At 39.5% G+C, this 27,155-nt stretch overlaps 1 protein-coding gene across 5 annotated transcripts in view; it reads right to left on the reverse strand.

Annotated features, from left to right (window-relative positions):
* Nucleotides 1–27,155, reverse strand: part of DIP2C (disco interacting protein 2 homolog C) — a 307,964-nt gene that overhangs the window by 95,841 nt on the left and 184,968 nt on the right. For all 5 annotated transcript variants that reach the window (XM_032181494.1, XM_032181493.1, XM_032181496.1 and 2 more), the window contains 5 exons: nt 17,557–17,682; nt 16,502–16,711; nt 10,477–10,608; nt 9,019–9,138; nt 7,870–8,067 (listed from right to left, as the gene is read on the reverse strand). In XM_032181494.1, the coding sequence (XP_032037385.1) occupies nt 7,870–8,067; nt 9,019–9,138; nt 10,477–10,608; nt 16,502–16,711; nt 17,557–17,682 (786 nt within the window). The remainder of the gene's footprint in view (nt 1–7,869; nt 8,068–9,018; nt 9,139–10,476; nt 10,609–16,501; nt 16,712–17,556; nt 17,683–27,155) is intronic.

Below are 27,155 nucleotides of genomic sequence, written 5' to 3' on the forward strand. Positions count from 1 at the left end.
GGAAAACTGGAACAAGGAAGGCAGTTTGCACTGAGCTCTGACGGAGCTGGGACAGAGGATCTCCCCTGCATCCCTCAGCGCTTCCATCTTTTCAACCCACTCAGACTCTACCTGTCCCCGGCTGCCGTGGCCTCTGCTCAGCCAGCAGCGAGGAGCATCTCTGTGTGCAGGCCAGCCATCTCGCACACTGATCCCAGAGTCAATCCCACACAGATCTAGACCTGGGCTGTGCTCAAGAGCAAGCCCACCATTTTTCTTCTAGATATATAGCTTCAGTCCAGAAAAGACAGAGCTGTGAAGGGAACAGCAGTGCAGGAGCTGGAGCCAGGAAGGCCTGAGTCACCAGGGCCAGGCCTGTGGCTGCTGGACGAGGCGCGACACGGGGCCAACTGAGCTGTGTGTTTGTTTTGCCACCTTGGCCGTTCAGCCTGCCAGCGTCACTGAAAAACACAAAGGGCTCCATGACTGTGGGATAAAAGCCCTCAGTAACAGAGGATGTTATAAAGAAGGAAATCTTTGAAGTGTTTCCTTCCTCGGTTCTGCCTAGGTTGCAATTCAGTGTAATTCTTCCTTTGTAAACTTGAGAGATTAGACGTTGCTGGGAAAAAGCTGATTGCTAAAATCTCTCCCGCAAATCCCGATGAGGAGACCTTGCCTTGACCTCAATTCTGTGCACATCTGCCCTGGGGCAGAAGGCAGCCCGGTGGGGGAACCAGCTGTGCTCCATCCAAGGCTTTCACTCCGGGATGGGGCCGACACTTGCATGGGGGAAACCTGCTATGAAGGGACGTGAGCTGCAAAGGAAATTGCGCCGCTGGGGGCTGCTGAGGATATGGCCCTTTGTCCACAATTCAGCACAGGTCTTCCTCAGATAAACACATTGCCATCCATCTTCTAGTAAGTTGGCTTGAAGACAGAAGGGCAGATGTAGAAAACTCAAGCAGCAGTTTCAGGCAGCAGGGGCTGGAGCAGCCCAGGTTTCTGCACGGTGACAGATCTCCTTTTGTCCAGCAATGCCACTGTAGCAGAAAACGGTTTTCTGCTCTCCTGTAGCGATGGAGAGCAAGCACCAGCTGGATGCAGCTACCCCCAGCAGCACTGCTGCTTCTAGACCCTGGGGCCCTTCTCATCTTTGTTTCCCTGGTCCTATTCAACTGCCCTCCTGCCTGCCTTGCCAGGGACACTGGATGCTCACAGTACTTGTCCCTGCCTGACTCTGTCACGTGTGAACTCATTTTTGAGTTTGAAAATGAAGGCTTGGTAAGCCCTTTAGAGAGGTAAGTCATTAGAGAGACATTTGCATATCCAGTGACATTTTGGGCACTAGGGTACTCTCCAGAGGGGGGCTGGGCTCCTGCAGATCCAGGACACACACAAGTGTCCTGGGTAACTCAATGCCTTTGATAAGGTCCTGAATTTTCCAGTTTTCAGGTCCAAAACTATCTCCCAAACAATGAAAACTGTTCAGTATCCAAAGAATTTCCTGAGTTGATTTGGGAAAACAAACCAAGCTGGACAACTACATGTCACTACTAAAAATTGTAATTTTCCTACCCCCCATCAAGCTGCTTATTTTGGTGTTAGTTTCCAAAACGTTTTATAACTCTACAAGATACAAAGAAATCAAGGTTTTCTCCTCTGCATCTGTCATATCCCAACACATTTCTAATTGCTGAAGCATTTACTGAAATAAATCTTCTAATGATGATCAAATCTTCCTTATGTGCTCCTGTAACTTGTCGCAGATATTGCTGCTGGACCTACAAGCCCTAGCAGTGTGCTCTTGGAGTGAGGCCAAGTCACCTTCAATGTTCTTCCTACACTGGCAAACCAAATTGAGCATTCCCAGTGCCCAGCAAGTATCAGCAAGTGTGTGGTGCAGCAGCTATGCCTCTGAAGCTGAGCCATGTCCTGCAGACATCACTCACACACAGAGTCAAAGCAGCCACAAATGAAAATTATCACCTCACATTCTGGCAGCCATGACAAACATTGTTAACACCTGTGTGGGGCAAATATCTGTGGATTTTTTTTGTTTTCTGCTGGAATTTTGATTTTGTTGTATAGTAGCAACTCTACAGCATTAACCACATATTCTAAATATCACTTGTAATCAGTATTGTTCTATGCTAACAACCTATTTACAGGGCAATATCTTTCACCTACAAAAATTTGCAAGCTAGTGTGATGAGTGAATAGCCAGTCCCATCTTGTTAAGCAACACATTATGAGGATAAAGGAAACCACCAGGTCTTAAAAAACATACAAAAAGGGATCAGTTGGTAAAAAATATATGCTTTCCACATGATGCTGAAGTAAATCCCCTTCCTCCCCCTCCACAAATCTGTAAAAGGACTATATGTTTGTGTTGAATGTAAAGGAGGTTATAAGAGAAAAGCTGCATCAGGAAGAAAACTTAAAGACCAAACAAACCACAATCAATTCCCTTATTGAATTCTGTATGCTTTTAAGAACCACACAGCACTAACTCAGCAAAACCAAACCTGTGGTCGCTTACCAATCTCCATGCACAGCAATTGCGAGACTGCCAAAACTTAACTGAAAATAATGTTGTCAAATATTCATTCTTTCAAGATCACAATATATTTGTTACACTAAACATAAAAATGAAGACATTAAATCTGGTATAAATGGCAAACTTCTTAACGTGATATGGGTAAATAGGCACCTTTTCTGCATTGCAAAATAATAGTCACAGTTCTGCTGCTCTGCTAACCTTGTCTTTAGAAATTTTTGAGATCCACACTGAGCATCAAATGAAGCAGGTGTCTTATTGGAAAAATATCCAAACAAAATAACAAAAATGTTTTATTGTGGAGAATAAAATACCCCAGACATACTCAGAATAGAGGGAATATTATTATTACAGTACTTGATATCCCAGTCTAAATCACAATTTTGTAATATAGATTTTTAAAGCAAGCAATTTTCTTTATCTTTATTAAAGCAATAAAGGTTGAAAGTATTAGCCATACTGTTGATTGATGTCTAAGGACTTAAACCATGATGACTTTTACCTCTGCAAGCAATGATTTATTTCAGTGATAAGGACAATCTGGTTATTTCGTTACTTGGTTATGAGCAGACTCTCAGTTCCCTTTACGCTCCTGGTAACTGTGAAATTCCTGGTCTAGGAGATTCTGGATGCAAGAAGATATAGACGGCTGTGGTCACACGCCAGCTGCATCACTGCTTGGGGGTGGCTATTTTCGGTCTGTTGTTGACTGTCAACCATTTCAGGCTATCCCCAGTATAACACCTCTGCTAAGACAGCAGGACTTTGGCCTCAAGATGTTAATGGCTGCATTATGTGTTATTTTTTTAATGGGCAATTCATTTGAAAGATGATTTCTTTCTCCATAGAGTCCAAATGGATAAAGAAAAAACACTTCACTATCCAAAGAGCCTTCTCTGCTCTTTTCTCCTAGCTCTGCTGTTTCCAATGGGCCTCTGATATGTGAAACAATACACTGGAGCTACTGAAAATGGTTTAAAAAACTAAGTACAGAAAATGTTAGATAAAGGCAATGAGATTCTCTGAATCTGATGCAGTTAACTGGTACTCATTTTGTTGGTTTTAATAATGGTTGCAATAAAAAAGCTCAAAACTTGCTTATTTCCAAATTACTTTCAGCTTTTTACTTTTTCCACAGTCTTTCTGATACTTCTTACAATAATCATCCTACAGCAAGAAAAGTAGCTGTGATAGTTTAAGTAGTATTTTGGATTTAATTATCCTTTATTCATGTTTCTCCACTAAGAAATCACTAAGCATTTCATTTGTAATGCCAACAATACCAAAATCAGCTGCCTGACTACTCTGATCAACTTTGCCTGAGCAAGAAATTGTCCTTTTCCTCAAAGCATATGTTAGATTTCTAGTCAGAGTTCAGATGTACATAAAAACTTATAAAGACGTCTTTCCCTCCCTTATCTCAGACTTTCTATTTATGCATATTCAGTGATTTGATTTACACAAGGATTGTGAATAACTTAACTAAGATGCTCTCCACTTAAGCAAGTTCCCAGAGGAATAAAATATTTGAGAAATAAGGAACATTCATAGCATTTCATTCACTAGAAAGAGTTTAGGAGTTTTGAGTAACAATTACAATTGGGACAGTGAAAACAACTTGAAGAACTGAGAAAATATTTCAAAAACTTGCTTAAAAAAGATCAAGTGTCGAAGTACAGCTGATCATTTCTCATATCTACAGTAATCTGAGACACATGGAGGAAGACAATCCTAACATGCTATAGAAGACAAAAATAAACACATGAAAAACATGCTGAAAAAGTCACAGGAGATATAAACAATTAATAATTAGACAAATTCCTGCAGGGGAATGGGAAGGCAGAGATTAGGCAAAGCTGGGCAGAGGAAAAGGATCTGTGGGTGCTGATTGATGCTTGCCTGTACACGAGCCAGCTGTGTGCCCAGGTGGCCAAGAAGGCCAACAGCATCCTGGCTGATATCAGGAATAGTGCAGCCAGCAGGAGCAGGGAGGTGATTGTCCCCCTGTACTCTGCTCTGGTGAGGCCATACCTTGAGCGCTGTGTTCAGTTTTGGGGCCCTCACTACAAGGACATCGAGGCCCTGGAGTGTGTCCAGAGCAGGGCTACGAAGCTGGTGAAGGGCCTGGAGCACAAGTCCTGTAAGGAGCGGCTGAGGGAGCTGGGGGTGTTTGGGCTGGAAAAGAGGAGGCTCAGGGAAGACCTCATTGCTCTCTACAGGTACCTGAAAGGAAGGTGTGGGGAGCTGGGGGTCAGCCTCTTCTCACAGGTAACTAGTGGTAGGACCAGAGGGAATGGGCTCAAGCTGCACCAGGAGAGGCTGAGGTTGGAAATGAGGAGCCATTTCTTCTCAGAAAGAGCAGTCAGGCACAGGGACAGGTTGCCCAGGGAGGTGGTGGAGTCACCGTCCCTGGGGGTGTTCAAGGAAAGGTTGGACGTGGTGCTTGGGGACATGGCTTAGTGGTGACATTGGTGGTAGGGGAATGGTTGGACCATGGATCTTGAAGGTCTTTTCCAACCTTAATAATTCTAAAAATCTATGATTTTTTGGGGGGCCAGAGAAAGGCTGCTATAAGAATCAAGCCTATGGTGACAGATGGGATGAGATTTAGCTGTGCAGATGCGGAGAAAAGTCTGTATTTGGGGAGATTTGCCCTCAGAATAACCTGCACTGTGTCTACACAGAATGGCTGTACAAAACTAAAGAAATGTCTGGGTCATTTATCATACTGGGGTTACAGCCCAAGTGACTGGCAGAATGGCAATATTGTCTACACTGATCAAGAAAGGAGGAGATGAAAATGCTTGGTGTGAAGGGAGTAAGTACTCTTTCTTAGCCATGATGTGTTTTAGCTGACAGCTACAAATCTGTCACAGGAACAGCCCTGGAACTCAATTTGGAAAGAAGGAAAGAGATCTGGAATAAGCAGTTAAACCCATGATTCCTCCACGCATAGACAAGACACTGGAAGAGACGTTTTGTATGAAAAAAGTAGGGAACAAAAGATATCATGCAGGATCTTGCTCCTACCCAGAAAGCTGAAAGCTGAATAATGAGGATTTCCATGCAGGTTTTAGAGAGGATATAAGAAGAGATTGAAGCAGAAACAGTAAACAGAGATAAAATATTGAAGAAGAGAACGTCAAGAGTGAACCTCTAGAAATTTAGAATTATTCTTTAAAATCTTGAATATGTGTCAAAATTGCAAACATATGAAAAATCCTGGAAATAGTGTTTTATTGAATTATCAAAGTACACAAAAGTAACTGTGAGATACAAACTCAGAGGCTACTGGAAGTTCTCAGTGTTGATATTTTAAAGTTTTGGTCATCTGATATGGGAATATATCAGATGACAAGGAAATACACACCACAAGGAAAGGAAGTGTCATATTAATGCCATGTGGTAGGACTGGGGGCAGCCTCATCTTTCAAAAGTTCATTACACTGGGGCCAGGGGAACTAAGCACAGGGATATATGATTCATGCATATGAATATCTGCTGATTTCAAGGCTTAATTTTTGTTAATCTTTAACTTTTTAAAATGCCATGCCCACAATTTCTAGGAACAGAGCCGTAAGGTGGCATAGTTACAGCAAAATCATTCATAAAGTCACCAATAAAGTGGCATATCTGTAATGCTAATTATCTTTCAAAAGCAATTGTTATTCATGTAAAGAAAATGAGTAAAGGAAATTGTGATGTGTATTACATCAAAATGAATTTGTATATCCCATGATATGCAATGTCCACTTGAAATCTAGGTAGCAGAGAATTCACTCCATCTTCTATGAACTGTGGTTTTGTAATTTATCTTATTTATTAAAAAAAAAAAAAAAAAAAATTAACCTTGGGGAACTATTGAAAAGCAACAGCTTAAATCAGTGCAGCTAAATGATAATAAATGAAAAAAAAAAAAAGATTTAGTCTAACTTTTCTGAGGATTTGGACAACTTGGAAGATGGATTTGGGAAGAGTTAGCTTAGGAAAGAGAAACAGTCTAGGTAGCTTCATAAGCCCCATGGATGAGCTCCTCAGGTTTTGTTCAGCTTACAGCTCTTCAGGAGAAATAGGACACATGCTCGGACTCTCTGGACAGAATCCCATATTCAGAAATGGTCTGATTCTTACTAACATCTTCATTTCCTGTCTTGTCAAACTTATTTAGGGCATTCAGTAGATGATATGAATTGCTCTTCTGCAAACATATAATTGCAAACAGAAAAATTCTTCTCTAGTTCCAAGAAAATGTCCTTAAGGAAGAAAAACATTGATCAGTGGTGAATCATCTTTGCTCCCTAATTTAAGTAACTTCTTAACTCTAAGAAGCACCTGAAGGGAAAATGTTTCATGCATGACCTTCAGTTCCTAAAGTTCTGTTATGTTTTAAAAGCCTTTAACTATATTTGCAATCCCAAACTTGCAGCAAACATCTTTTCAGCCAAGGACTATCACTCAGCCTAAATCCTGAGCAGAAGGGAGCATTCAGCACTGAACAATGCAGACACACCTCTGTATTACAGCATATAAAACTATTATTTGCACAGGACTCTAGGTCCCTGAGAAGGTAGAAATGAAAAAAACAAAATCATTTTTATATTCATACCAATAACATACAGAAATGTCTCAACTTGATTTCAAAGTTTGATGGTTATTCAAAATAAATCGTTTGAACATCTCCCAAATGCTCTCTGAACTTCTCAAAATTAGAAGCTATTTGGGAGTTATTTGACAAAGATATCCTTATGTTTGTCTCCATTTGGCCTCTCTCAGTGCAGTGAACATAGGGAAATAAATCAACATACAAAAGATCACACTGAAAGATATCCTGGCAAATCCGTTCCAAGGGGGTATATTTGCTAGCTGTACAACTACATATAAGGAGGAATAATTCATATTACACTTAGTGCAATGTCAGTAAAGTGCAAAAACATGGGAAAAAATCCTATTTTAACTTTTCAGGAAGCTGGTAAGTTTTGTATACCAGGTTCTTTTTCAGAACAGAGCCTGGGAAATATCTCAGGCTTAACAGACGTTAATCTTCAGAAAAGTCTGTCCTAGAGTGTATTTCTATTTAAAAGGTGGTTTTAATTTATAATCTGTGATTGCATAGATCTATCAACTCAGCTCTTTTCCTCTTTGTGAAGTAAGTCATGCTATAACACCTCGGAAATTCATACTTGGACACCTACAACTTCAGATTTTTTTACCCTATTCAGAAATGGAAACGATGCATTGTTTGAGGGCTTTTTCACTATATATTTATATATTTACTATACACACAGACACTACATATTGTATATAAAATCACAAGGAGTTTGAAGAGTGCTCACCGTAAGTGAGAATATACAGTGGTTTTCCATTAGTATCCATAGTGGTTAGGCAAGGAGCTTTTGGTGAGATGGTCCCCCATCGCTGCAAAGCTGCTTCCAGAGAAGGCGGCCAGTTTGTAACCACACCTAATTGTTCCCCACGCATAGCCAACATCTGAGCTCCTTCTGGCTTTGGCTGGTTTGGATCTGGCTGTTGAACTTATGATTATGAAAAGATATACAGTTACCATGTAAATTCTATACCTTGTGTACACCTGTGTAACCAAGAGAATAAGTTACCTTTGCAAAATATCCTGAAAATAATGACATGTTAGAAGGTATTGAGAAGCAACGGAGACATAAAACAGAATAATTAAGTTTTAAGTTTAACAGAGATGAGGACACTGAAACATCTTAGGAATGCATGTGCTTATATTGACACGAGTTCTACAAGCAGGGAAAGAAACTGCTGAGGCAGCATGCATATATTTATCTTAGAAATAATCGATCTTCCTTCATTCTTAAAGAGAGATGGAGAATACTTTTTCTTGGCAAAAATGCAGTAATACGATGAACTGCAGAACTTCTGAAAAATTGTCCTCCAGTAAGTCATCAGTAACACATCGATTTAAGTCATGTTCTGTCGCAGTGCTTGCTTGTAAACTGCAATGAGGACTAAACCACCATATCCTGACAAATCTTAATTCTCAAAGCATTGGCCTTCTTAAAAACAAATTTCCATTTATTGGCTTTATCCATGTTTCTATCTTACAAGTAGTTTTTGGTTTTGTTTGTTTTTTATGTTCCTTTGTTACACAAAGGATGTATGAAACATTTAACCTGCTCCTTCACTGACAGGTTTTTTTCATATTGATGTTCAAAAGAAATGGTTGTAACGCACTGCTGAATGTTCTCAGAGCAAAGCTGTTTCTCCCTCTCTTCTGCAGTTGCATTGCAAGCAGAACCATGAGCAAACACCAGAGACTTTTGATTCTAGTGCACTACATCCAAGCTTACTACAAGCGGATTCCACTGAATATCGACAGTTTTTTGGTACTTGCCAGTACAAGGAGGGCTTACTTAGTTTTCTAGAAAGTCAATGTGCGAGACAAACATTTTACAGAGTTTTAATAAGAGATCCCCAAACCTTTTGAAAAACAGTCATTTTACCTTCTAACAATTCCTCAAAGTCATCTACAAAGAACTCTCGTAATGGTGGTCGTTTGGGCCGTTTTAGTGTATTGACCAGCTGCTGAATCTTTGCTGACACTCTGCTGCTCACTGGTACTCCTGCAGGACAGGGATCAATGGAGACATCAGTTGACCGCTACGCTGAACGCCACCAGACGTTAATTGGGGTAAGAAAAAGTCTAGGACTGCAAGGCCACCACAACTACAGTTTCATGCCATACCATGAGTGTGACTCGAGTATTCACCATTAAGACATTAAGATCATTTCAGCAAAAAGCAACAATGATGCCTAGCGCAAATAAAAACAATAAATACAACAACATCAGAGTGAGCTTGCAAAGTTAGAGGGGAAAAGCACATAGACTGGGGGAGAGATGCACAGTGAAAAAGCCCTCCCTACAGAGTGTTGGCAACCTGAGAGAACTCTTCTAGGTGGCACTGGTGATGGTCGTTGAGAAGATGGGCATGGTCTCTCCCTGTGATCACTGGTTCAGCAAGGAGCACGGTTCATAGGCTCTGTCCCATCATTTATTCTGGGTTGCTCTTTACACTGCAGTGGATGTCTGTCCAGTATCCATCTTAAACATGGCTGACATCTTTGCATTACTTCAGCATGACCCCGTATTCCCCAACCATCCCTACAGCCAATTCCATCAGCCAGCAGTCTCCAACGGGAGCATGCTTGTCCACACAGCACTTTGAAAAACACAATTATGAACAGCAGTGTGGGGCAAGGGGCACTTTTGTAATATAATCCCATCAAACACCTCCCCCCTCCCTTTCCCCGGCAGAGTGCAAAGCCTCTGCAACATTCATGTCATCTGATCCTGAACTAATAACTTTCTGTCACTGCATTGCAGAAATTTTGACTTCCTACCCTTCTATACGGTTGGCTCCAACACTTCTGCCAAGTGGTTTTTATAGCTGAAGCTGCTAAGTTTAGATGGGATACACTTGGTCAACAATTCCACACCCTGCTGAGGTATCGGTTAATATGTTTTAGAAAAGAGGAGCAGTAAATAAGAAAGGGTTTACAAATAACTGTTTTTCAAAAAAAAAAAAAATACTGAGAAAATAAAACTTTAATCATGACACTTTTCAAGATGTAACCATCCTATTGTATGTCGCATTTCTTGCCCTTTAAAAAACAGCCTAGCTGTAACCAGACAGCATGATAAAAGCAGAAAAGCAGATCTAGAGAGACTTGCTGCTTCCATTTGCAAAACAATTTATACAGGGAATCAGCTGGGCTGATTAAGAAATATTTCTCTTTGTCAGCTTCATGTATACCAGTTTATTTGAGGACTGCAAAGATGCTTTAACTACGTGGGTGTTTATAAATGACAAGTGCCCAGAAGAAACAAGGAACAGATGCATACGCTAACTACAAAAAGGTTACAATACTCAAAGAGAAAACGATTTTGCTTCTTGACATACCATCACCAGTTTCCATAAGTTCAGCGTTTCCATACTTTGGTGCCACCCGTGCCGTTGATCCTTGTGGTCTTTCTACTTGTATTGAGTGTTCTGAGGTGTAAGTGGTAACATCTGGAGGGGCAGAATGATTTTCTGTGAAAAATAAGTTAAAAGGTTTAACCATGTACCTCTAGTGTTGAAGGGCAGAAGAACAAAGGGGAGAGGAAAGAACACCATTTGACTTTTTTTCAACATCCAAACAGGCAACGAAGTTCATGCACAAAATGAATGTATACAACTATAAAGTACATCATAATTTTAACTTTTCCATTGATTACACCAAGTACCATATATCTGCAAGAATATAAACAATAAGCTTAAAAAAAAAGAAAAAAGATATAATTAGATTGTTGGTTCTCCACTGACATTTAATTTTATACCAAGTTAAACTTTGTGGACAGCTTCAAATAGCAAAAGACCCAGACAAATATACTTCTCACAGATTACTGCTTTAGTTTTATGACACAAAGAGAATATGGCACGTTGCCAATCACTTGCAAGTGCCAATGCATATCTCTCATATTTTGAATATGACAATTTTACTTGAAAAAGGAAATCATTGTTTTATTAAGAAAAAAAAATCAATCACAGCAGGGTTGGAATCTAGGGGAAAGAAATAAAATGTAAAGAAACGTGAACTTTACATTCTGCATGGACACTTGCTTGTCTACTATTTTTAGACAGAGCTATTTCAATGCTTCTGCATAACAAAGATATGCCTTCCAGAAGACAAACACAAACCCATCTGACTTATTCCAGCATTTCCAAACAATTCCACTGCGCTAATCTTTCTCTTTCATAGCCTGATAACTCAGCATGCTCCAGTTTGTTTTCACGTTTTCAAGTCTCAGTCTGTATTACCTACATATTGTATATTATTTTTACAGTTTGTCTTATAATTTTATTCCACATTTTCATAGGCATTAGGGTAGATAGAGATAAATGCCATGAACAAATAACATCTTCTCTCTTTATTGACATAAGCGATCCCCAGGAGCCTCTGAGATAGAAAAGAGGACAAGTCTTCATACTGCTGCCAATGAAGTGACAAAGAATGCTCTCCATTTTATAATAGGGAAAGGATTTTTAACATAGAAAAATTCTGGAAAAATGTTAATTTTGTTCCAATATTACTTTAGAGATGTGCATTTTAGTAAATATGCCCTACAAGTATTATGATTATGATGTTGTAAATCTACTCTAATACCAACTTCTACAGTGAATTTCACCTGAAATGTAATCATCAAGCATTTCCATGAGTCTTGAACTTTGGACCGATGTAATTCTTGTGCATTAAATCCCAAATTCATGTACTACCAAGAGAGAAAACTAATTTTTATGGCAATAAATACAGTACATGGATGCTATATTAGATGGCTATTTTGCATACTTCTCATTTGAATGCAGCATTTGACAGACAATCATCATGAAAAATTAAGACATGATATTAATGTCTATAGTTGTTATTTAATGTTTATATTCATGAACATCATATGATGTTCAATGATGTTCACTGTAACTGGTTGAAGAAAACATGAGATGGATTTTATTGTACCACTCAAAAATGTCTTGCAACCTGCACATGTCCAGTTGAGCCTTTTAATTCTGATCACATCCACTCTTACCACTTTACTGAAATAGAGACCTTATATTGTGTTATAAGTGACCAGCTGAAGTATAATAGCTTGGACAATGAAGCTTTTACTGGTAATTATTTGAATAATGTCTTCATTTGAGGAGTCTTGTCATTTATCAAGTATTTTAGAATCAGCACAATTTTTGCCCCTTCTTTTTAAGTGGCAGCTTTTTATAGATCATGATTGAATTACCCAATAACTACGTCAATTAAAAAATGCTGATGTTTATCTTTTTATCTTTAACTTATAATGCAGTTTTGCTATGCAAATAGGAGAGGAGGTCATGACTAAGAAAATAATTGTACTTAGTCAGCTATTAGTAACATGAGAAAGTATTTTTTTAGCTATAATTGTTTACATCTATTCAGTGAAATATTTCCATCTTTCAGACTTTATAAGACAAATTGAATTTGAGTTAAAGTATCTCCTTTCAGGTTTTTACATTGATATGATTTTTTTTTAATGTGTGGGAGAGAAGATGCGTGACTCAAAGCACTGCAGAGCAGAGATGCTTTCCCCTCGCATCTATAGACGTGAAACCAAATACTTCTTTGTAACACATGGTGCAGAGCAGGGTGAAATAGAATGGGAAAGAAGCTTCCTGCTCTTTTGTAAAAAGGTTTTCTTTTGAACAAGCAGCACTGGCACTTGAAATTACCCAGGATGAATTCTCTTCCCTATGTGGTCACCACTGGCTGGTCAAAGGGTGCAGTTTTATCACACACTCTGCCCATCTGCTATTTACATTTCTATTAAGAAGAATCCTTATCCAGCAGAAGATGAACAATAAGGTTCATCTTGCCCTATTTCTTTGTAGGATGTTCTATAAAAGATGTCTTATCATGGCCATATTTACAGCTGTAGGTTTCATTCATTAGACTTACAAATCTTCAGTCAGTTCCCTTCTCAGGCTTGGAGAAATGAAAGTCACAAAGACAAAAATTCAGTCCAAAAGACATCTAAAGAAAATGTTAATTCTTATGTTATGTGAAATTCTTATGTATTTTTTTTGTGTGTGTGTAGAAAAGTAATCCAGGCATAGACTATGAACACAATCTGTATAGAGCAGCTTGGTCTTATGTCTGGTAACTTGAAGTACTGTTTGAGGTTTAGTTAAGAATAATCATCTTGACACATCTGTTGATTAAAAAATAGAAACTGCGACAGCTGCATGACTTCAAAGAATTTCCTCCATCAAACACACATATCTGCATCACCTCTTCTCTCCATCTCTTCTAATATTCTTGCATTAGAAGATCACAGACTGAGCAGCTGTTTCCAGTTAAGACCCTTCATTTCTGCTACTGGAGCGATATAATCTACCCCATTTCATGAAAATGAAAAAGAACCAACAATCCAGAGCACATTCATGTAGGGATAGAGGGTGTATTTTGACAGAGCACCATGTTTAAGAAGTAAAGAGGTAGAGGAATACTTTTGAGTGGAAGATAGGAAGCACAAATAAACACTACAGATTTGGAAAGTCTCCAGGAATTCAAATAACATCCTTACAATACTGCACTTGATGAGAATATAGCTTTTTCTCCCAAGCAAGCTGGCTCTTCTCGTTGTCAGGGATGGGAAATCCAGAGTAAGAGCTGTAGCTTTTTTATCAGCCAGGTTTCACCTGTATTAGTATCCAGGTGACAGAGGCTATTTTAAACTAGTCCCCTGTATCATAAGTTAATATTCGTTCTCCGGACACATAAGAATTTTAAGGTTGTCAGAGAACTATCCATCAGGCCTCATGGCACATGTTTTTATATTGATTTTATTAGAAACCTATGTGGCCTTTGGTTCCAATAGAGGCCTTTGATTTCCAAAGAGAAACATATTTGAAACACATAAAGGAAACATTAAAAGCAGCTACAGGACCGAAATTTTATAGTGAGAAATTTTATAGTGAGAAATTTTATAACTCGTTAATCTCTCTAAATTTACAGTCACAGCTAAGCACTGTGTGATTATCATTACATGAACTTTCTGAGCTCTGGGATGTTTTCTCACCTTGATTTTTATATCTGTATAGGTCCAAAAAATATAATACAGACAAATGAAAGCTTATAGACCTTAGAAATATATAGAGCACTGACTCAAAGATGTAATGAATGTTAAATATTTTTTTTAGAGATTTCACTGTTTTGATATCTAAGCTCAAGGATTACCCAACACAGTTTTGAAACATATGCCAAACTAGAAATTCTCTCTGTAGCTTCATACAGACACCTGAGTGTCTTATAGCTGAGAACAAATACTTAAAGGAAATCTATCCTATACTAGACCTTTGGCCATAATACAGCAGCAGAAGCCATGAAATTAAATAAACAGTGTAAGATAATAAACATACAATAGCTTATGCAAATAATCTAAATTATACAGAAAGCTAAACTTTGATTATATCATAGCCAAAATGTTTTATCCAATTCCTTCTCAGGACTGTATTAAGGCACTTTCACTGGAAAAATCTCCCTTTGATTCTGTGATGCACTCTGGAGGTGAAATCCTAGTGGATGTCAGAATGGAGGGCTTTTTTTGGTTATCATTACAGGTCTTCCCTGTTGCCCCTTAAATTTGTACTTATCAAAATTGCATCTCCAGACTATGGCAGTACATGATGATTTGCTTCTTGCAAACTGATCTGGAGAACAACACCCCGGACCAAATAAACATCAAGCCATGTGAATATACCTCAGAATTATCATCTGTGCAGATTCTATTGCTTTTTCCAATGATCTTAGCAACAAAGACGGTAACCTTAAGATCACAGTCTGAGCCTGTTAGCAGCTATCAGTCATATTTTGTATCCAAACAAACTTTACATCACAACTACTGTTCAACTAGATTTGCTATTTATGGTACCTAATTGTCAGAATGAAAACATATTTACACTGAGGTAAGCTTATCTGCTTTCTTCAAAGGAGAGCTCGCTCCAGTCAACAACAAAGGAGAAAAAAAAAATAGTATTTTTCTTCTTCCACACAATACTGTCATCTTAATTTAGCTCTAAAAATGCTGCATTATTTACTGCAAACTCAGTGATTATAAGAGAAGATTTACTGTGCCAGATTTAAAATTACTGAAATGTCACATTATAAAGAAGCTATATTTTAAGACACATGAGATTTGTGTGTGTGAGTAATGCAACCTTTTAAGAGTTTGGATAAATTTAATTCTCTATGCTATAATTTCCTCTAGCATTTCAAGATGAAGTCACAGAAAATAACCAAATGCAATGATTAATGTGTTCAGAAGTGTATGTGTTTCTAAAACAAGGTACTAAGCTATTCACTTGGCATGAATGTAAGAATACAATACAAATTCTTCCCCTGTCTGCAATTCAGCAATTCCATACTGTGGTAAGAGGATTAGTCATCTGAAAATACAGGTGTTACATCAAGCTATACCAACAGCAAAAGAAAAAGGGACATGGACTACGGTTCAGCATATAAAATCAGGAACACGTAAAATGTTTCATGTGTCTCATTACATATACTTGAAAAGGAATGATCAGCTGAGGAACACTAAAATGTATGTGCAGCAGAACTGTAGCAAGGTTGCTTTATCTGTTCCAATATAGGCTCCAACATATTTTAGTGAGACAACCCAATAAACAGCCACTGCAAGAATGTACCCAAAGCAGACACTTCATATAATTAACAGCAGTTACTGGAGAATGAAGGGAGCACAAGTCTTGCTTTCTATGTGCCTAATCATTCTAATAGCCACCTCATTTAAATGAAGACAAATGGCAATAGCACAATATCCAGAAACAGTTAATGTTTGTGAAGTTTAGGTCTGTAATGGAAAGAAAGCCTTGACTTCAGTGATCTATCCAAAGAATATAAACAAGCTATTAATAATAATACCAGCTTCCTTTCATGACAGTATATAGTAGTATTTGTCAAGGTTGATCATAGTTAGCTATCCCAGCCAATTCTAGATTCAATTAAGAGCACATACTCTTAACAGAGAATTACCTAAAATCACTCAAACCGTGTAATTAAACTATTGCAGAAGTAGGAGAAACTTGTGTGCAAGCAATCCCTAATGCTGCATGCACTAATTTTCCTTACTGATGGATCCTAAAGAGATCTCTTTTAGTGCTAAGTAATGGAATTCAAGCAAAGCAGTTTAGATATTTGGGTGCCAACAGCTAGACTGTTAGCCATAACAGAAGTCTACCCCCAAATTTTAATTGCATTTTTTTAATGAGACTATTATTATAAACCGAGAAAAAGACGAAAAAGCACAAGAAAACCTTTTGTAAGGCTTCAAATAGCAGAATCAGCTGAACGTGAGAGACAAAATTCACAATAAACTGAAGATACTGAAAATGGTGGTATACTAACCTATATGCGTTTGAGCCATAACATCAGCTAGCCTGTGTGCAGCACCACTGCCTCCACTTTGTGTTGAGGAGGAGGAAGTGGTTGACGTGGTAGAGCCATGGATCGCTTGACTGATCCAGTGTTCCATGTTTATACTCCCCTGACTTGAGGTGGGAGTTCCCTGGGAGTCACCCTGCACAGAGCCTTCATCTTCTGAACCAGAAGAAGTATCTAATAATTAAAAACAGCCTGTTAGTTGCAGTGCTTTTGCTTGTTTAAGTAGAAATAAGGCATGTTCATGTTATAAATCTAAAGAAAACTCTCATTAAGAAAAACTCACAAAGGCAGGCAAAAACAATAAGAAAAGTCTGTAATACCAAGAGCCCTGAAACCAAAGGCAATTGCTAACTACATTGAGAGAGCTTTCATGCACTACTTCAATGGCTTGTATATTATTCTACAAGAAAACAGATAAGGATAATAGAAGTTGCTTCCTTTCTAATGTGGCTTGAGATCTTCTGAAGATCTCCAACCACATATTAACAGTACAAAATACCCCAAATATTTTTCAAAACACACTCCACAATGTCTGAGAAAAACTTTTCCAGCTGTAAAAAGCCTACCCCTCAGTGAGAAATTGAGTCGCAGCCGAATTCAGTGAGTATCAGAAGGCAAAACATGTGGAGTATTTTCAGAGTAGTAAGTAGGTAAAAGACCATATAAATTCATAAAGAGCTGATATGACAAATTTTAAAGGCAACATTTCATTGCAGAATTAAGGAATAAACCAGAAACTTGAATGATACCTTAAGTCACATATTATATCACAACTTTACCATAGTTAGGGCCTCATGAGATCAAAGCGATTAACGCTAGGTGAGGTACCACCAAGGGCAAAGCAGTCACGGAAACTGCCCCAGTTGACTTTCCACCTTCTTCTCTTCAGAGGTACCTCAATGTTATGTTCAGTATGTTTCAGATGTCATTTCTGTTACTGTCCATTAGACCATTAGTTCACAGCAGCACAAAGAACCTTTTAAAAATTTTCCGTAAAATGCACAAACACAAGTGCTCACCTGGCGGTGTGTAGGCATCCATTGATGTTTGCACCACCAACGAACGTCGTTTTGAGGGCATGGGGACTGCCATTTTCCTTTCTTTATGTTTAGCAAGGGCTGCCTGAACTGCTTCTGTGTGGACATCTGGAAGAAAAGAGAGATTTCAAGCTAGTGTTCCAGCAGAAAAGAACTGTTTGTGTATTCAGTGCATCTGCGTGCAGGTTGGATTGTACTCCAGTGAAGCTGACAGTACATATGAAATGATGAAAGCCCAGGAATGCACGGGATCTCAGAGGGACTGCACCAGTTCTCCTCATGCTAGAAAAAGAGGCAATAGTGAAGAGTGCTGTACCAACAAACAAATCCTTTGAGCTGTACAGTTTTCCCAGAACACTGTAACAGTATTTGAAGAGCGGGAACCCTGCTTCCTTAGAGTAAACCTCCATTTCACAATGTTTTGAAATGAGCTGTTGCTTCAACAACAATTATTGTTTTCAGTGAACGTGTGGTGTAGTAACAGCACCTGATTTTGAAATGAATGAGGTTTCTCATTTATACAAAATTCACACAAATCAAGTGAACAGGAATGTTTGCTCAAAAGGTACGAGCTACCAAGTGTCACAACAAAATTGCAGTGGCTCCCCCCATTCCCAGATCTTTCTCCTGCCACCGTCGCTTGGCTTTATTCATGAAAAAAGTATTATGAAAGTTGGCCTGAGGTGGAATGAGAACGACAAGCACTTTAAACATGAACCTTCTGCTTTGCAGGTGAGTGTTACATCCAGCTTAGACCTGTTGGCTCCAACACAGGCAGGTCCACTTCTCAGCGGGGACATCCCCAGAGCACAGCTTCTCTACTTTTCATGTGTACTTACAGCTGTATAAGTTCAAAAAAGTCCACTTATGTTCAAAAGTCCACTTATTATGTTCCACTTACCAAGTTCAAAAAAGTCCACTTATCACGTGTAAAATATACCAGCAACATATTTTGATAATTGCTGTGCTTTGTGCAAATCCTTTAATGACTACCACAACTATATGGTGAAATAAGTCTGCCTTTAATACCTTGCCTTATCTCCCTGTCTATTCCTATGGTGCGGGGAAGGATGTGCATGAGGAGACAGCATGCACAATACATGGTACCCAATAAAAGTCACTTGTGGTTAAAGAAGATGGTGGCAGCTCTGAAAAGGCAATATTTACTGAGAAAAGCAGCAGAAAAGAGGAGGGTATAATGTGTTCCACCTTTATTTAATGAGCTGTTGGTTGGACCACAACAGTGTAAGTGCCCCGTTGTACGTAACAACTGGAAAGGATGACTGGAAGAATTAGATGACACCTGCTGCTGCTAAGCCACAATGTCTCGTTTTTAAGAATAGTGCTCCCTACCTTCTGCCAGGGCTTAAGGACCTCTCAGTGAAAGACTGCAGGGAAGAGTAAATCTAAGGAAAAGAACATTATCAGCTGCTTCTGTGAGTTGTTTTTCACTTTTATTTTAAATTGGGAAGAGAATGAGCACATCAGGAAAAGAAAAGCAAGAAAATCAACAAGAAACACAGAAAAAGCATATGATAAACGAGCCATGAAGCTGAAGGACCAAAACAGAGGAATATTATAACACTAACATCAAACCAGAAAACAATTTCTCTTCTGTGAAGTCATTATTTTAAAGTAGAAGGTTTAAATTCTTTCTTATAATTAAACCCCGATGAAAAGTTTTATGCAAAAAATATCAGACTAAGAAAAAAAAAAAAGCAATGTAAGTCTTTACCTAACAGCATGTCCTCAAGATAAATTCCTACCTGATCACTCCGCACCAGTCCTGTTCATGTACACAGGACTGAACATGTTCACTGACAGTTTGCTTTTCTTATCCAACAAACAGGGAAAATTCTTGGTTTTCACTCAAATGATAGAAAGTAGATATCAAGCATTAAAAAAAAGTGACCTTTCCTATCTTTTTTTGAAAAGCTCTACAGCAATTTTCTGAAGAGAATAAGTTTTGCTGATCAAGACAGGAGGAATTGTGTTTTACTGGATTTAGGATTGTGTTTTCTTTTTTGCTACAAGCATTACGAAGGAGATGAGGTGTAACTACCAAGTTCTTCAAAAGATTTTTTTTAAGGAGGATCACTGAAAAAGTCATTATTAAAATGCTTAGTGACAGCTGGACACTGAATCCTAACTTGCCAACTCTTGGATTTCTTTTTTGATGCTTTTTTGATGGAAGAGGCAAAGCCCTCAGCATAATTAAAACACACTTTGCAGTGTTTTCATTTTCAAACGAGTCCATGGGAGTCCAGGAATTGAATTGTTTTCTTAATAAAGCACATGCCTGATATGTTTATTTGTTGGGGGTTACTGTGGAATAAATCAAACAGGACTCTTAAAAAAAAAAAAAAGAAAGAAAAAAAAAAGCAGGAAAGATAAAACAATGGAAAAGATAAGAAACTCTGATTAAACAATGGGGAAGCTGGGCAGAAGGAACATGCACACCTGCTCCCAGGCAGCCTGCTAGGTTGGCTGTTCCGAAAACATTGCTCAGTCAGGGGCTATCAAACCAAGACAGGAGACACATCTAAAAAAGGCTGAAGGCGCCACGCAGAGATGGTCCACGAACTACCACCAAGAGCATTCAGGCTTTTGGGGAGAGAGGAATAAAAGGCAGCAGGAACAGTCCAGCTTGGGTGACAAATCTTTTGACAATGTTCACTCCCAAGAATAAAAACGCTGCTGGTGAAATGACGTGTATCTAAGCACTTAAAAAAGGGCTAAGGATTAGGAGGAGGGAAGAAGACAATAGATTGCATGGTCTTCTTTTTGAATGAAAACCTATCGATGGGTTCTGAAGATACTCTTCAACCCATTTTGACATTCTTGTCTACAGCTGGACTTGTTAACAAACAGCACTGAAGCCATTCATACCCAGAGGCTTAGTCTCCTGGTTTAAACCTAAACTGAAACATACATATCTGACCAAAAGGAGACTCTGGTGATTCATTTCTCATCAATTTGAGCTCGAGTGCAGTAGTTCGTTGCCTGTAGCTTAGTGAAAGATTGGCTATGGTGCCCGACATGTTGTATGTGACCTCTTCTTTCCCACTGCTTGCCTACAATCTGTCCCTTGCAGCTACTGAAAAAAAAAAAAAAAAAAAAAAGAAAACAAAAAAAAAAACAAATAGGCTTATAAAGTGAATGCAGAGAATAGTAATTAGAAGTGCCTTGTTCGTTAAAGGGAGGAAACCATAGCTGTGATACACACTGGGGAAAAGTATAATGAGGGTAAGAAGCCATACTTGAGTTCCCTTGGGACAGGAAACTGTTTATCCTACCAAATCCCCTCAGCACTGAGAGCAGTCTGTATTCTCCACACATCACACACAGCATCAGCAGTGAACATCATCCTAGCATTTTGAACTGTCTCTGGCAGGGTGATGCCCCTTGTCTTGCAGGTCTGACAAATGGCTGGACTGTCTTCTCGATCTACCCTGGTATACTCATCTTAACTGAACTCATCAAATTAGGATTGAACACTGCTTAAAATACAGATTTCTTGCTAATTTTTCCTGAAAAAAAAAAAATCCTTCAGGTACGAAGATTTTGAAAGCCACACAGCTGCGAGCTTTAATTAAAAAATAAAAAATAAATCAACTAATAAAGGACCTCTCCTATCTTTCCTCATGGTGTAGCATGCTGCAATTTCTCACCCTTTATAAACTTCTGACAGAGGTTCAAGTGCAGATATACCTTGACGCAGTTGCACTCAAGCCCTCTAAAAGGCTCCAGGTCTGTATGGAAAGAAAATGCTTTTAGGTGAAATGTGCTTTTATGAAGAAGTCTATGACATTCTAACTGCACTGTTCCAGCTGATAAAACGACTCCAGGTCCTGACCTTTAAAGCACTCCTATAGGTAGCAAAATCCTCACTGTTCCCACCTGGCTTTTCCACAGGAAAGACTCAACAGAAAATCTAAAGCAGTCCTGGCTCTTGCTTTCAGTCATTTGTTTGTCTCTGTTTATTCTCTCCCTTTACTTTCTATGACAGGACGGAGAGGACAAACATACTCCTGTGAGCAAAGTCTGTAAGTGAAATACAGAGGAAGTGGAGCTGTAAGAAGCAGCACGTGGTAGAGAGAAAGTTTCTCTTCAGATAGCTGATGAGCTATTGAGTAAGAGACGAGGCCTCAGAGCAAAGACAGAGAAATTAAAAACTGTGTAGAGGAGAGTCCATGAGCTCAGATTCCCACAGTGATGACCCATGGCTTTGGCCACAGGGCTCCATAATCAGGAACTCTAATCTACTGCAAGCAGCAGTGAACTCTTTATTTTACCAGCAGGACGAATTGTCCAGGTTTCCCAGGAGGCGCTCGGCTTAGCACAATCATTGTTCTTGTCTGGTTTATCTTGTAACCTGGCACAATGTTCTGGTCCCTGTTTAACTGAAAAGGCTTAGGAAAAAACAAAACAGCACAGAAATACATCAATGCCCAGCACCAGCTCGTTAAGAACACCATGTTCTTCATGGTCTTTCCCAGCTTCATCCCTCAGCGTGACCTAAAGGCTGGGTGTTCGACACATCAGTGCATTTGATTGTCTGTGGAAAGGGAAACAAGCCCACTTCCCGGTATCTGTGGCACCGGGCGATACCCTACCTGAGCTTGGACACCGCTCCGATGTGATGCCACTGGCAGAACAAACCAGCAGGAGACTGGACTCAGTAGTCAGCACACAGCCCACAGAGCTAAGCTGAGACTTGGGGGACTCGTGTATGCTCAGAGACCACTCATGTTAAGTGCACGGTGATGTGGGAGGGAGCAGCCTGCTCTGACCAGGGGGAATTGGGTGACAGACGATACCAGAGACACACCTGTGGTAACTGCTGGTAGGTGGGTAGCGTGAACGAGTACAGGTGTTCAAAGTTAAATAATAATGCCCAGAAAAATAGAAGCAAACGCTGTGTCCCTTAGCCATTTATCCCCTAAATGTTTGATGACCTGACATGTAAGATTTTTTGGGGTGTGGTGGGACAATTTTTTATGTAGTCAGATGTTGGGTTGGCACACAGAAAGAGGGGCTGGTCAGGAGTTTTATATTGGCTTTATATTGTGCGCTTTATATTGGCTCTGAGTAAGTCTCTTTTGAACTTTTACCCCATTAATGCACAGACGTATGTGTACCTACAAGTGGTGTGATTCCTCTATGACAAGCTGCCCTCTCCGAGCTGTTTGCTCTGGGGAGGACAGTGTGTCTGGTCCTTCCAGGCTCTGATGAGGCCTACAAGCAAATCAGCCTTCCTGAGGCAAGAAGGGAATCGTTGCGTGATGAACAAGTTCACCCTCATCCTGGTCCACACATGGGGCAATACCACAGTTTTATACAACTCGTCTCTCTACAGTTGCTAGGAAAAGACCCTTCTGAAGTGTGCATCTTCATCTGGCACGGAGCATCATCCTGACTCGCCCTTCCCCTTACACTTCATTAACAGCGACACCTCGTTCTTTACTTGGGCCAGGCACAGTGCTCCTGAAAGCTCAGGGCTGCAGCTGAAACATGTAAAACACGCTGTAAATTCCTAGTCCCAGACTCATGCAGCTTCCAGCAGGAGAATTTCTTCCATTTTCTCCTTTAAAAAGCAAAACCTAGTCAATAAGTTACAGTTGCATTCTTCCTTCATGTGGAGGGGTTTTTAAACCTTTTTTTTTTTTTCCTATGTGCGTTTCGCATGCCTCAGTGGCTTCCTCTGCTCAGTACTAGCTGCATTTGCTCCACTGGCATGTCAAACATTCGACGTACTGTAAGCAAAGCGATACCTCCTCACGGGTCACGGACCTGGTGTTAGTTCGGCGTGGATCATGAAACAGGGCACTCTTCCCGTGGCAAGCGTCAGCTAAATTAAAAATGTCTACACTGTAAAATGGTTCCTCACACCCATTGCATAAAATGCCTCAGGAGACAAAAGAAAAATGGTATCTTCTTTTGTACCCAAATCAGATCTTGTGACTGCGTGTCAGGTGGTTCTCTTGCATCTAATTCACCACTCAGCCCTATTCTTTCTAAGACAAGAAATTAGGCCACTAGAGAGGTGTGCGTTGCTCAAATCAAGATGGCAGAAGTCTGTTTCCACCTACGTTTCAGATTACATATATTACTTCAATTGTCTTTGCTCAAGTCTTTCATTTACCAGTAATAATAGAGCCTTGATGTCTCTGTGTTACTCTGCTTGCTTTCCTGCTATGAGGAAAAAAATGACATTTTTGATACCCAATCACCAGATGTTTAAGGATCACAAATATGGGAAAACAAGTTGTTGCCTATTTTTTGCTGTACAGGTGCAGGATTCTGATCAGAACAAAATAACAGGATTCTGATCATCTCCTACAGCCTGGTTTTCTAGTTCTGAAGTAAGGACACTTTCATCCCTCCCTTCAGGGAACTTACTCCTGAGAGAAAAAAACTGCTGGGAGACATACCTTAGCTAGGTGTGATCTGAATTCATGCCTTTCATCTGTTTGTCCCTTTTTATTTTATTTTTTTCCTTTGGAAACTCTTTCTTCCTTTGCTTTAGTAGCCAATTCCTGCTAAGGTGCTGATACGAGTGGGAGCAGGACAGGCCCAAGGACTCCGCGAAGGTCTAACATCCTCGCTTCTCATGGGCTCGGCCACAAATGGAACCGACTGGCTCACAGGATGGCAGATTATTAAGATCAAGAAGGTTGATGCTCTGCGCTAATGAGTTTAGAACGCCAAATGATTTTTAATAAGAGGTTATTTATGTACATATAATACATATTTATGTATTATTTATACTGCGGTAGAGGATCAGCCCTGAAGTCAGACATTTAACAAATGAGAAAAAACACAAATATGTCTCTGTTTTGGGGAGGCCAGCACCTGGGGCTGCATCAAGGGACACAGCTGGAGGGACAGGCAGAAAGAGGCAGCTTGCAGGGGGTAAGAGGAGCAAGGGCAGCGACTGCTGCACCACCACACAGTGCAGCACAAGACTTGTAACAGCTGAGTTACTACAGCGAGGCAACCAATGCTATGGGAAACCGGCCTCCCAAAGGCCACCAACACTCGCTATCAAAGGTGAATTTTGGCTGAAAATTCTAGATAAGGCAATGCTAAGGATAGCAAGAGCATGCTGGTAATTATACAGGGGAAAGGTTGGCAATTGCTGCCTTACAGGAAACTAGTATTTGAAAGCATGAAAGTCTCTTATGAGTTTAATCAGACCTTTGTTGTAGCTACCATGGAAACGAAGGATATACTGAGAATTCATTTCCTAATACATGGCCTGTAAATACTCTGAGTAGAGATAATTTGGTAGCTACATCTATTGGAAATGCAATCAGGACACACTAAATAGGGTAAGACATGGTAAATGTGGTATCATCAGAACAAAGTACGGTTAGGCTTTGTCTTTTGATTGTCCTAGGCTGACAGCGCTGACTCTATTGTCAGGGCAAGCGATTTCATAAAAATTGCTGTGTTCATCCAACACAGATCAGCCATTGGAAAATCATCTCACCCTAGGAATGCGAAAGCGAGCGAGTCCATATAACAACCAATCTGTGCTGTGGGTGATGCTATAATGAAGCAGTGTCAGAATACTTTCACAATATCTCCGGGCATTAAGATAGAAAAGCACACAGCCCGAACAGTGTGACACCTAATTTCTCTCCAGCTGCAAGCAGGTGTGCCATTAATTCTGAAATATGGTATTCACAACACTGTGAATACCCAGCTGAATGCAAGAACATCTGCTCTAATAAGACATTTATATGAGGGCTGTAGAGGTTACGAACAGAAATAAGCTGTTGCTTACATTTCAGGAAACAATTTCAGTGTGTAAGTTTCAGTCTTCGGGATGTTGTAAACCCATTATTAACCCAGTTAATAGTGGGTCTCTGGTTTTACTAGGAACAGGAGATACACAGATATGCAAGGAAACATTCTGATGACTTGCCATGAATTTGGGTCATGTTTTGTTGACCTGCACAATTTTTTACGATGAAATGTCAGCTTTTTAGAAAACATCTGCACTCCCACGAATACACCACGAAAACGACCTTGCTCTTCTAGGATGCTGCAGCAAAGAAACTTCACTGGTGTGGGAAACTTCACTCTGGGCACTCTGCAGGGGGCTGTACCACGCTCATGCATCCTTCAGCTGCTGCTGAATAACTACAGGCACATACGAAGCAACAGGAAATGTATGTTCCCATGCACTCAGAAACCTTAATTCTGAAGACAGAAATCATGGTTATCATTTTGCAGTTCAGATGGCAGTAGTGGCAATTCACAGCTCTGGGTGAAAGGAAGGTAAAAGCTGAACACACAATTGGGAAAGCTTTATGGACAGACAGTGACATAAACAAGTTATACAGTTGGAGCAGAGGATACAAAAACTAAACTGAAAGGCTGAACTCTTTATGACTCCACTGCTAGTTTTGCTGAAAGGCACAGTTTTTGCTTTGGAGTCTTCAGGTATTATAATAAAGTTGATTTTAAAATGTTTTTCTCTAAACTCGGATTTAAAATTATATTAACTCTAATCACAAGTGAAATAAAAAAAACCATGCAAGACTCCCACTAATAATTTCCATCCCTGCATTTATTTATTATCTCATTTGTAATGCAATCTGGAAGTCAGCTTCACATAGTGACTTCATCTCAGGCCCCCTTATTATGCGATCTGAAGTAAATCAACTTTCTATTTGTTTTTCTCTGGAGATCCTTGAGTAATTTTCCTCAAGAGTTCTGCAATTATCCTTACAAATTTTTCTGCAGGGTCAAAAGCAAGGACATGGTCATATAAATTACATCTTTGCAAAAATTTGTTTTCAACCTGTTTTTTTTTTTGTTTGTTTGTTTGTTTTTTTTTTTTTTGCCCTGATTGAATTGTAGGTTGAAATTAAGTTTATAAGCAAGCTAAATCAAATAGATGAATTAATTCCTGAATAAGTGTTCCTACAGACAGGTTCATTAATTAACTTTTCCAAGTATCCCTCACTCATCTGAAGAGTTAATAAATTTTTGGATTTATGATGAATGACCTTAATATATATATGTGGTCCTGCCTTGAACCATAGTACATTCATCATATTTTTGTCCCTCTTAATTCTCTGGAGTGATGTTAAATGATAATGGCTCAATAAAAATAATTCCTTGTATCTTCTCCTTCCATCCTTCTACCATACACTGCAACTTTTATATTCTCTTAATCCAGTTTTGTCTGCTATTTTCACTTTTTCCTTTTCAGTTCTAGAAAGACTACAAAGCGAGATCTCGAATACCCTCTCAAAAATGCAAATATAAACTACCCATATATTTCAGAATCACGGTGAGGTAAGCTGTAAAGATGCAAAATGTCAGCAACCTTTGTTATAGGTCATACACACACTTACCTCATGGTCAGTGAGGACAAGCACGTGGTAAGGCATGTATTGAGGCTGACAGAGCAGAGCAGCTCAGCTACCCAGGGTCTGCTGCCAACTCCTCTTCTAGGACCAGGGTCTACAGGGAACGTTGTTCATTGCTAGCTCCCATACTTCAAATGTCCCCCAAACTGATCTTGGGACGATTTGTTTTGAGGTTTAATAATCTCATGCTCA

Source organism: Aythya fuligula, chromosome 2, assembly GCF_009819795.1.
Source record: "Aythya fuligula isolate bAytFul2 chromosome 2, bAytFul2.pri, whole genome shotgun sequence".
Taxonomy (NCBI): Eukaryota; Metazoa; Chordata; class Aves; order Anseriformes; family Anatidae; genus Aythya; species Aythya fuligula.